Consider the following 12,735-nt stretch of genomic DNA (forward strand, 5'->3'; position numbering starts at 1 on the left):
CGCGGAAAGAGCGGGTGGAGGAGAGAAATGCGGAGACAGAAAGGAGGATAGGGTTATATCTGTATTTGTCACATTCATTAGAGCCAGTCCATTAATATGGTAATCGTAAAAGCCAGAGTCCGGCCCCTTTAAAGAACAGCCAGCTGTGTTTGTGTCTGATTGGCTGAAAGTAAAAAAAAGAAAAAAAGAATGAAATAGACACAGCAGTCTTTGACTTTTTGAATGACATCATGCACCGCAGTAAAGGTTTTTTTGGTGGAAAAGACAGTAATAGAGAATCCAAAGTCTGATTATTATCACTGCAGACTATTATAGCAGTAGAAAGTATCCTTTTAAATGCTATATGGCATTCTGCTCAGTCTCTCTGTTAATATTAAATGAATTGATGAAATCCTTTTTTATTTTGGATGGAAACTGGAAAACATGGTTTAGAACATGATAAGGTTTTGAGCATGGCAATATAAGTTAATAGATGTCGGGAAGAGAGAATATATATACAGCAAGGACTCATTTTAATAACAGTAACAGCATTTATAACAATACAAAGGATTTCTAATTTAAATAAATTCTTTATTTTTTTTTTACTCTGTATGCATCATTTAATTCAACATTGATTACAATAAGAAATGATGTTAAACACCAGATCATTAATACTGTATAAGAATGATTTCTAAAGGATCATGTGGCACTATAGTAATGTTTCTTTTTGCTGTTGTTGCTTTATTTTAAATTAAACAAATGCATTGGTGTCTATGAGAGAGCCTCTTTCAAAAGTATAAAGACATTACCAACATACCTTTAAAAATGGAGTTCAATTAACTTTTTATAGTTTTATAAAATATGAATTTTTAAAACACGCAGTACTTTGCAAATAAGCTTGATGCACCGTCACCTGTACAGTCATAACACACAATCAATGTAATCATAACATAACTAAACAATAAAGTATTCAAAGGCTGTGCTGTTTTGTGTCTAAAGTTATGATACTATGGATAATACTGAAAAAAAAATTAATTAGTTCATTCAATTAGTTCATTTAGGGTCATTGCTCCTTAGTTACACTTGATACTGACCAATGGGCATCCAAGGTGTTTCATGCAGCATCGGATATATCTCTTTTCGCAGACTGGAAATATAGTTGCAGAAACCATTCTGAAGACAATTTTCTCTTTGATTCAGTTGTTAAGTTTTAGCTTTATGTGTGAGTGAATCTCTCTAAGGCTGATCGTTTTAGTTTATTCTGTCGAGCTGAATTCTCATTCTCATAATGAAAAGTCTCTCTCCCTCTCTCATGTCTCCTTATCGCTCCCTCTCACTGTGCAGATTAATCAGACCGGCCGAGGAAGTTCATGTAGTCAGGCGATCATGCTGATAACAGATGGAGCCACTGAAATGCACGATGATGTCTTCGCCAAATATAACTGGCCCGAGCGCAAGGTAAGATTAAGAAAATGATCAAAAAGGAGGTTTTCTGCCCATAACAAACACGTTTTTCAGTTTAAAAGCATCAGAACCATAAATATGTATCATTAAATCTTACTTGAGATAGATTGTAAACTGCAGCATTATTTCTGTCAAGTATATTGGTTCGTTTCCTGCCTAAGTGCAGCGTGTTTTCTCTTACTTTATGGATTTAGTTATGATTGCTTTTTTCACCTCTGCACAAGTGTAAAATTCCCTTTTGAGAGCGTTTTGACATTTTGAAGAATTGTGTTTGGCTCCTGCGGTTGGTTGTCTGAAAAAGTGTTAATGTATATTGAATTGCTGACAGCACCAGCTTATTTGACACACTCTTCAAACATGGGGGGAAAGTGTTGAATAAACTGATTCGGAGGGTTTGCTCGTGTACCTGCCCTTGGCGGTGCTGAATCAGTCACCCGATTGACCCTGTGAACCAGTGTTTGCCGACTGTGGTGCAGTTTGTGCTACCAGACGTGTTCGTAAAGCATTCGACATTCAGATGAACATGTTAAGCGAACATTTCTGGCCTGTATTTGTCGCATGTGTAAGTCTGCGTCTCATGTCCTAATCGGCAGGGGGAGAAATGCGTTTTTTACAGCCTGCAGAAGGAGTGTGTGTATGTGTGTGTGTGTGTGTGTGTGAATTGTCGCTGGCCCACTGCGGTATAACCGCTCAGTATTGGTTGGAATCAAAAACGATTTATACATGGGAGACAGGAGCAATGTACTGAGAAATGGAGGGATGGAGAATGAAAAAGAGGAAGGGAGAGAGAGAGAAATAAATGAATAAGTGCGCACGGAAGAAACATCGAGAGAAATGGTTACAGTTACACAGCCTTGTCTTGAGACCACATCCGTGTGCTCAAATTATTAAATAAAATATATTTTGGACAAGATATGTTTAGCATGTATTGTTCTCTAGGTTGATGCATGCATTTAGTGTTTTTGACAGCTAAATTAATTTTTACATCGTTGAGATGCATTTCTCACTTGATATTGCTTTTAAAAATATGTAAAAATTAAATGTAATAGATGCTGTAAGCGTTGAAATCATTTTGGCTAATTAAAAATGAAGCCGAAATAAAATAAAATATTAATATTAGAAGAAGAACGGAACTGACAAAAATGAAATAAGATTAAGTGCTAAACAAACTGAACTAAAAAAAAAAAAAAAAAAAAAAAAAAAAAAAATATATATATATATATATATATATATATATATATATATATATATATATATATATATATATATATTTCTTTTAATAAATTGATAAAGCTAAAACAAAATTTTTTAAATAAAAGCTAATTCAAAGTGTTAATGAAAAACTTTAACAGTATATAAATAATACAAAAACTACTTTTTTTTTTAAAAAAGACTAAACTGCTTTGAATAAAGAAAAAAGAAAAGAAAAGAAAAAAAAGAATTGATAATCACTGTCACTCTGAGTACTCTGGTATCTAAAACTGAATCTTCAAAACATATGGGGAACAATTTTCCTAGCTGGTTTGTTACACAAGTTGTGTAATTAAGTAAATGCGCCAAGGCAGTTGTTTTCTAATGAGTAATCAAGTAATCAGGATTTACCCTGACGTTGGGAAATTGCATTGTGGGAAACAACAGAGATCTGCTGCATTTGTGTTTTCAGCATGGAGATACAAAGAGAAACGTCATTTCATAAATATTTGTTTGTACAAATTCAAATGATTTGAAACTGTAGAATGCCAAGATAAAAGCTACTCATGTTAGTTCATGAGCGCACTGTAGGAGTTAAAAGGCACTCTTTTCTCTTTCACAGGTTCGTATATTCCCATACTTGATTGGCCGAGAATCTGCGTTCGCTGATAACCTAAAATGGATGGCGTGTGCCAATAAAGGTTTGTGATTTTGTTTTGGGTTTGGGGTGACGAGCTGAATTTGATTTACATTCCATTTTAATTTTTACTAATTAGTTAATTAATTATCCTGGCTGGGTTTTGCTGGTCACGGGAGCTAAACCCAGCAGTGTGGGTTTATTGGTGTGAAGGCTGGAGGAAATCACGCGGGTGTTGAGTGCTTGATGGGAGTGTGACGGAAACTGGCTCAACTCGCAGAGCTGACATGCAGAGGTCAAGGGTCAACTGAGCCTAAATCACTCTTCCTGTCAGCTCGGCTCCCGTGGCTGCACAGCGTTGATCACTCCCATGTGCCCACGCCACGGATGAGTGGCTGCGGGAAGAGGAACACACACACACACACACACACACCATGCTGAGAGTTTCTAGCTCTGCACCTGGAGCCTCTGCAGTAGTACATGGACATTTTCAACACTAACAAATAGATGGAAAATGCATCTAATAGTCAGTTTATTGTCTTTATAATTGTAATGATATATACATATATACTTAAGAGTTATAATAACAAAATTATGAATATCTTTTAAAAGAATGCATTATGAATAAACAATATATATACAGTGGTACTAAATACCTACTAAAAAGAATATATATATGAATATATATATATATATATATATATATATATATATATATATATATATATATATATATATATATATATATAGATGCATACAATAGCATTCATCAAATTTTTAGATCTATAAAATGTAATCTTGTGAAATATTAGTACAATTTAAATTCTATTTTTAAAAATATTTAAAAATCTCATTTTTGCTGTTTTGTCAAATGGCCCTACAGAAATGACTATTTTATGTTAATATGTACATTTCTTAAAATGATCAATTCTAAAAACATTTGTAGAATTTTATGCCTTTAAAATTCATTATGTGAAAACTTAAAAATATTGTGACAGTCTAAATGTCTTATACATTGTAATGATAGGGTCATCATATGTATGTATGTATTTAAATACATTTAAAACAAGATATTTCAGAAATTGTTACTAAATGCAAATATGCAACTGCACATGGTATATATGCATGTGTATATATATATATATATATATATATATATATATATATATATATATATATATATATATATAAAATCTGCGGTGTTGCTGTGTTGTGCAGGTTACTTTAGTCAGATCTCCACACTTGCTGACGTTCAGGAGAACGTGATGCGGTATTTGCACGTGATGAGCAGACCTAAAGTTATCGATCATGAACATGACACAGTGTGGACTGAAGCCTATGTGGACAGCGCAGTAAGTATAAATAATCACGCCGCGTTGTGTGTGTACAGCATCCGTATCCCTTACAGAAACGTACAATGTGAACCATAGTTTCTGCAAAAATACGACTGTTACTAAAACAAATATTTTAGCAAATAAAATACCACACGTTTTAGTTATAAATGACCACGGTTATCAAAAAGAAATAAGCAAAATAGCAGAAAGCAAACTTTTTAGACCGTAATATGATTTTATATTTTATTCACAGTAGCAGCAACGTGTGTGCTAACTATGGTATTTTAGCAGAAATCAATGCCACTGTGGTACATTTTTGTAAAGGGTTTGTGTTCTAAAACATCCAAAGTATTTTCTCTACGAAGTCTATGTGTTTTCTACAACCATTCACCTTCATAAAATGCAACTCAGTCCTCATTAGCTCCGTTAACTCCCTGAAGGTCTCATCAAGACACTCTTCCATTCAGTGAGCACTACGAGAAGCAGATCAGGTCACACACCGTGCAGTGTGTCTCTTGTATGTGTGTAGACGTGAGCACATGTCAATGACACATATTATTTTTCTCCCTGTGTCCCTATAGCTCGCACAGGCGCACAAGGTAACAGTCGTAACCGGTGTCTCTGTGGCTCTGTTCCCAAACCTAGCGAGCTGCCTACGGAGGCAGCATTTTAAGGGCAAGCGCGACATGAAGGCTGTTCCTCCCGAGATAGCTAATAACGGCCACATTTTAATAGCAGCACGTAGCGAACCAGGCAATCCCAGAATGCACTGCAACAAGTTTAAAGGGGGACAAAACTGACTGTAGATAGAATTTAAAAAGAAAGGTACAAACGTTGTCACCGGGGCAGTACTCTTTAATAGCTTTTTGACTTATTTACGTCATGTATTAAAGTTGCATGTACTTAAGTACCTTAAGGGCGTCAATATTATTATCATTTAAAAGCAGCTGTTTTAATGTAGTTTAAAATGTAATTTATTTATGATGCAAAACAACATTTTCAATATGCTAATTTGATGCTTAAGAAACGTTTGTTATTATTATCAGTGTTTAATCGTTTTATTATTTTTTTATTTTACATTTTTATGGAAATCATAATATACTATTCCAAAGATTTCTGTTGTGCAAAAAAATAAAACACTAAATTATTTAAATTATTAAAAAAATTTAAAAATATGTTTTTTTAATAAATTAACATAATCAGTAATAATGAATAGTAACTGAGCAGTAATGTGACACTGAAGACTGGAGGAATGATGCTGAAAGTTCAGCTTTGCGTCACAGGAATAAATAAATTGTTATTAAAATAGAAAACAGTTACATTAAAATGCAATAAAATTTCGCAATATTACTGTGCATAAGAGACTTAAAAAACATCATAATCATAATCAATATTAGTACAAACATGTTATATTTTTGAAAGAGTATAGACTCAGTGACAGCTTTGTACCTTCTGAGTGTATAAATTGTAGATCGTACGTACACGGTTCATTCACTACTGAAAAATATAACTAAAATAGTTCTGATTAAAATGTAATTATTTTACCCACTAATTTTTGTATATTTACGCTTGTTAGAGATTAGTTTTTGCTCTTTTTATCACTACTTGTATGACATATGACACAGAATGTTCTAAATGGTTCTCCTAGTTCGAATGCTGCCTATGTAGACGGTAGTCAGCAAGGCAGCTGACTAGGTTTTGGAACAGAGCCTGTTTGTGTCCATTCTGTCACTGGTGTCTTGCAGCATTTCCTCATTGTAATTTGCTTTCAGTATTCCGTTTCTGGAATCTGAAAGGTTTTATTAGTTCTTGAACGTGGATGCGGTGCAAAGTGCTACAAGGAAGCGCAGAAAGCAGGCCGAGAAAGCGATAGATAAAAAGCCAGAGAGGGCGAGATGTGGTCAGAGATAGGCTTTGGCTTCACTCTGCTGGGTATGTCGAGAACTGCAACACCGACCGCTGTGCCAGTCCATTTCTGATAAGAGCGACTCACACACACACACACACACACACACAAATGCAAGCGTTCGCACCCACCCGATGTCTTTGACACCCTCCTCTCTCTCTCTCTTACACACACACACACACGGGCATAGGCGTAGGGTGTTGGGAATTGTTCTCCGGAGTGTGTGTTGCTGTATCTTGGCCACTGAGACACCCCATTCATCATTTTGTGGATCATTGGCTTTTATCTCCTAAAGCCGTAATAAAACTGACATTGGAGCAGAGGGGGTGAGAGAGGCAGAGACTGGGAGAAAGAGAGAAGGGAAGAGGGGGGGAGGAGAAGAGCGGGGAAGCACAAGGTTAATTCACAGATTTCAATTTGGCTCCTGCAGGATACACCTCTAGTGTTCTGCACGAAGCCAACCAGACTGAACAAATGTTGGACCAAACTCAAACTGAGGTTGAGTTTTTTTTTTTGAGCTTAAATGTGAGACAGAATAAGAGAGACTTTAAATCCCTCTTCAGCGGGACTGATTTTTTGCTGTTGTTTTAGAAACAAACCCGTCAGTCTGACAATGGAACACAGCCAGTGATGCTTAATGTTATACGCTGAAAACATTTAAAGGGGTAGTTCACCAAAAATATTATATTCAGATTTTGTTCCACCTATGGACACATACACACACATACATGTTTGTGAGTGTGTGTGTGTGGAGAGAAATTTCTAATTTAATTCTGTGCTTTAAACTTTCTATTCATTAAAGAATCCTGAAAAAATATCAGTTTCGATAATAATACGTAGTAAAACTAATAAGAAAAGTTCTTCGGCATTAAAATCAGTATATGAAATCATATGATACAATGATTTCTGAAGGATCATGTGACATTGAAGATCGCAGTAATGATGCAGAAAATTCATCTTCGATCATAGGAATAAATTGTGCTTTATTACAATTGTTATAAATTGCAATCAATTTTACGATTTGTACTGTATTTTTAAATTACAGAAATTTCACTTGTTTTTTAAATGTGCTTTAATTTTTTTTGTAAATTAGGAACCCACAGCCTTGACGAGCACTAGAGTTTTCATAAAAAAATATTGCTGACCCCAAACTTTCAAATGATTTTCTTGTGATGCAGCTCATTTACAATTTATATGACATTTAAATATGGGTGTGGTGTTCGACGATTTGTTTTGATGTTCCATATATGAACGTGTGTGAACAGAAGCGGGATCCGAAAACTACAAAAGAGAATGTTTTCAGCAAAAAATATATTCAAATTTCATACTTTTCAGACTTTTAATATAACGCACAAGCCATGTGGAAGACTTTTAATGCCGTTTTTTTCTGTTGCATTTTATTGTTCCCCTAAAATAAAATAAAATGTTTAAATTAATAAATACATGCCAGGTTTGAGGTAATAATGACAAACCATTATAGTGAACTATCTCTTTAACATTTTAAGAGAATTGTTTCGGTTTGGTAACAGTGTACTGGAATGGTATTTTTACAACATTTATTTTGTTTTCTTTCTGTTTTCCTCTTTAACAAACACAAACAACCCCATTCCCGAATGCTCTCAAGGGCCACTGTAAAACATGCATAATGGACACACACACATAAGGCTGAGGTGAGGGAATAGCAGACCTAGTTTCAGCGAGCTCATGCGTTAAATCATGTCAGCCCTCATCGTGCCCGCAGCTGAGCTTACAGTTCAGCTACAGAGACGAACCATCTTCACCAGATCACCCTTCACTTGTCTACACCTCGCACGGCCATTAATCAAAACGTTGGTTTGAATATTTCATGTCGCAGCAACTTCCTTGATCTGAAGGCCGGTAGGACAACACAGTGTGAGCGTATGAAGCGGCCCTGGCGATTAATGTCCATCCAAAGTCTTTTTGCGCGTGTGTGTGTTTTTCTCAGATGCTCATGTAAATTTAAATCTGAAAGTTTTCTGTTGATCTGTCAGCAGCTTGGAGAGAATAAAGGCCCAAACCCGATGACCACAGTCGCCATGCCTGTGTTTAGCACCAAGAATGAAACGGTGAGGAGTGTGTGTGTGTGTGTATGTGACTAAACACATATTTTGGTATTAATACATACATATTTAAAAGCGTATATTTAGGTTTCTGTATGAAAACCTAAATATTAATATTACTAGTTTTATTTTAACATTTTGACATTATTAGTAATTCAGCTCAATATATTATAATTATTTGTTTTTAATTTTTTTTATTAAAAAAATGTTCATTGCATAAGGCTAACTTGTTCTCATTTGTAAGTCACATTGGATTTCTGCTAAATGACTAAATGCAAATGTGAATGTGAATTAAACTATAACAATTTATGCAGATTTTAAAACGTATTCTACAAGGTTTACTTGTAGAGCTATAATAATAAATTGAATAATATATTTCACAGTGTGTTCGTAATTAACAGTATTAATATTATTAATAGCAATATTAATAAAAATAATTATTTTGATGTTAACAATATTAATAATTAATATTAAGCAAATATATATGATATATATGATATATATTAATTCATATTCTGAAATGTTTAATCTACAAAGATTCCATATGGACCTATAAGAAAAAAATATTAACATTATTAATAACAATAGTGATACAATATTAATGTTACTATTTTTATTAAATCTAATTAAACATAACAGTCATATATTCTAAAAGGTTTTCATTTGGAACTATAATAGTATTTTAATATTATTAATATTGCATTTGATATTATTATTACTATCAAGTAATATTGGTAGAGCACAACTATCAATATTCATGTATAAATGTATATTATATGTTTTGTGAACTGAATCAACTGATTAATTAAATGGATTTGGCTTAAAAGAAACAATGAATCATTCATAAGTCAGAACTTCTTTCATCAAAGGCTAGAGTAGATATATATCATATATCTTTAAAGACTTATAATGTAATTCACATGTCATAAGGATCAGTTTTAGAGGGTTTTTGTGTTTTTTTTAAGAATGTTGATTTTACAAATGCATTCAAAATCCTTTATTCATTCAGTCATTTTTTATTTCTTAATCAAACTAATTAATAGTACACCTTTAATATTCACAGTGTTTACATTTTTTACTTATGAGTTTCATGCAAAAATCTCAAATCACTTGTTAATCTTCCTGTATGTTTTCAAACCTGGGTGTCTATGCAAAACTAAATGTGCACACATTATATAAGAGTATCTATGAATATAGCTACTCAAATATGCCTGTATTAAAACAAAAAAGTGAAAATAGTGTGATTTGACAGCATGTGTCCCCCCTCAGAAAAACCAAGGCATCCTGCTGGGCGTTGTAGGCACTGACATCCCCATTCAGGAGTTAATGAAAACCATCCCGAAGCACAAGGTAGGCTGTTATCACCAATAAATAGCCAGGATGCCAAAATCAATTTTAATCTGTTCGATTTTACACTCTCTGTATCTTAAAGTGGGCAGAGGTGTATTAATGCTATCATTTTAAAAATCGTATCTTCTTTTCTCCAGCTAGGAATACATGGATATGCATTTGCCATTACCAATAACGGATATATCCTGACGCATCCCGACCTCAGGCCCCTGGTAAGGACTGATATCTTTTGGGCCCATTTCCAACCTTATATTAGGATTATGATTTCAAACACCACCTAAAATAGAGCTGAAATATGATACAATCAACTACATCCACACCCAGACGAGCTGGCTCAGGTAAAATCTACCCACACATGAAGTGTGTGCTTGTGAGAGCGCTGGTGGGACGCTGAAGTGCATCATGGGAGATGTAGTTTTTGTAATCCCAACCCTTTTCCTCTGATATATTGCATGCAGGAATAAAAGCCCATTCATGTGCCTGCCAGGGCTGATCAGAGCACTGAGGTAACTCACCCTTCACAGGGACACCCCTCACCCCGCTCTCAGTCACCACTCGTGACTGCGTGTGTGTGTGTGTGTGTGTGTGTGTGTGTGCGTCTCTGCGTGTCGTGAACGTGTTGGTGTTCTCGTCGTAATGTGGCTCCAGTGCTGCTGTGTATTAGTTTGTGTTTGCGTAGCGGTGGTGTGCATCAGTCAAGGCTTCTGAGTGTATGTTAAGAGTGTGTATTTACAGACCACACTGACTCTGTGTTGCTCAACGGGGACAATCGTGAATGTGGTTTATGTTAAAATGTGTACCATTGAACTAGACTGGATTCAAGTGTGACACAAAGCAACATTCTTACCTAACAACATAGATATTTGTTGGCTCTCTTCCAAACCTTAGTGAGTTAAACGTCTAGGCAAATGTTTTAACAGCAAAAGCTATGCTGGATTACTGGAACAGTATCCCAGAATGCACTCCAAGAAGGGATGTTTTTACATATATATATAAATGTATATGCAGTATATTATATTCACTGAAAAGTATATAAAAATATAATGTATATATAATGTATATATATATATATATATATATATATATATATATATATATATATATATATATATATATATATAAGTCCATCCTAAAAATCTATTATTTTAACAAATGTTTCTTTGCTGTATTCGTATTGTTAACTAAAACAGTTAAACTATTTTAAGTATTTTTATTAATTAAACTAAACCAAACTAGAATGAAAAAATAATAATAATAAAAAAATTAAAAAGAAAATTTAAATGACAAAGAAATAATAATAAAAATGTAAAAAAATACATATGTAAATAAATCTATAAATCTAAGAATTAAATTTAAATATTTATAAATTCTAGTAAAGAGTAATACTCAATTAATACTGGCAGTTTTTTTAAACATTAGCTCAGCAACATGCTAAATTCAAGCGATTTGAATTTAGATTTCTGTTACTACTTGTCTTAAAATGTATTATCTATCTATCTATCTATCTATATATATATGTAAGTAACCGTTAATGTTGAGTTGTTATCTACATAGTGTTTGTATTCTGAATTGAAGTGTTTGAATTCAGTAACTTATGGGGTTCCATTTTGTTTGGAATGCTGCCTGTGTAGATAGCAAACGGCAAGACAAATCATTAGGGATTGGAACAGAGCCACCGACCGACTGAATTTCCAAAGCCAATCTGAGCAAAAAAGATTAGACAGATTATTCTGACACAGATCCCCATAAGCCGAATACTGGCTGCTCTGATAGTGTGTAAACAAAACTGATTTCCACAGTGTGTCGATCCTGCTCCTTGAGTCCCTCGGCGCTGCACATATTGGATGTTTCTCTCATGTAAAGGTGCTGCAAGCAACTTTTTGGAATACAACACATAAAAAGCCCCAACTACTGACAGATACCGGTAAAATAGCTGTTCCTCAGAAATCAAACCTGTCTCAGCGACAGCGCTGGATTCTGTTAACAGTAAATAAGAGTCAGGGAAACGGTCCGTGCCTTAAAGCCAATCAGAAAACCAGTCAATCAGAATTGCTTTGTGCCTGTCAATCATATTCTACGTTTGGGATTGCTTCGGTCGTTTTGGAGAAAGTTAGCAAAACGGTGAAACTGAGCAAATTGTTTACAACACCTTTAACACGCTTCATCGTCTGATTACACACCAGAAATGCGCAGCGCTAGTTGGAAACCCAAGGAGCAGGAGTGAAAGACTTATGGCCTCTCACCATGTACTGTATGTTTCTGTCTCCATTTTGTTAGCCGTATGATCCCAGTTCCTAACTGTAACTGCACTGCCGTCCTCTAAAGCGCTTCCTGTCCTCTTTGTGTCTCTTCCTGCAGTACCAGGAGGGCCAGAAGAGGAAGAAACCCAGTTACAGCAGCGTGGACCTGTCCGAGGTGGAATGGGAGGACACAGAGGATGTTGTATGGACCAGTTTTTAATAAGTGCATTCACTGCTGTACATTTAGGGCAGAAACATGCTTTATGCAAGCGTGCAGACATAAATGCATCGCAGGTTCTGGTATGCATTAGGTTCGCAAACTTGAGTAAAGCGTTATATAGTATTAAAATGAATAAGTGCTGCTCTATTTATGTGTAGTTACGCACAGCGATGGTGAACAGACGAACTGGCACTTTCTCCATGGAAGTAAAAAGAACAGTGGACAAAGGGGTAATGATTTTATCTTTGCATACAAGAACTAAGTATAAGATATTAGTATCATAAAGCTATGAAAATAATACCAAACTATTGAAAATACACCTCACTGGACAGC

General features: G+C 34.7%; 1 protein-coding gene across 4 annotated transcripts in view; it reads left to right on the forward strand.

Annotated features, from left to right (window-relative positions):
• Positions 1–12,735, forward strand: part of cacna2d3 (calcium channel, voltage dependent, alpha2/delta subunit 3) — a 44,880-nt gene that overhangs the window by 16,855 nt on the left and 15,290 nt on the right. The window contains exons 11-19 of one of the 4 annotated variants that reach the window (XM_043251893.1): positions 1,324–1,437; positions 3,257–3,335; positions 4,490–4,623; positions 5,187–5,204; positions 8,524–8,598; positions 9,862–9,942; positions 10,080–10,154; positions 12,301–12,384; positions 12,561–12,632. In XM_043251893.1, the coding sequence (XP_043107828.1) occupies positions 1,324–1,437; positions 3,257–3,335; positions 4,490–4,623; positions 5,187–5,204; positions 8,524–8,598; positions 9,862–9,942; positions 10,080–10,154; positions 12,301–12,384; positions 12,561–12,632 (732 nt within the window). The remainder of the gene's footprint in view (positions 1–1,323; positions 1,438–3,256; positions 3,336–4,489; positions 4,624–5,186; positions 5,205–8,523; positions 8,599–9,861; positions 9,943–10,079; positions 10,155–12,300; positions 12,385–12,560; positions 12,633–12,735) is intronic. The other 3 variants (XM_043251894.1, XM_043251896.1, XM_043251897.1) reach the window with 3 other exon arrangements.

This window comes from Puntigrus tetrazona, chromosome 11 (assembly GCF_018831695.1).
Source record: "Puntigrus tetrazona isolate hp1 chromosome 11, ASM1883169v1, whole genome shotgun sequence".
In the NCBI taxonomy this organism is placed as follows: Eukaryota; Metazoa; Chordata; class Actinopteri; order Cypriniformes; family Cyprinidae; genus Puntigrus; species Puntigrus tetrazona.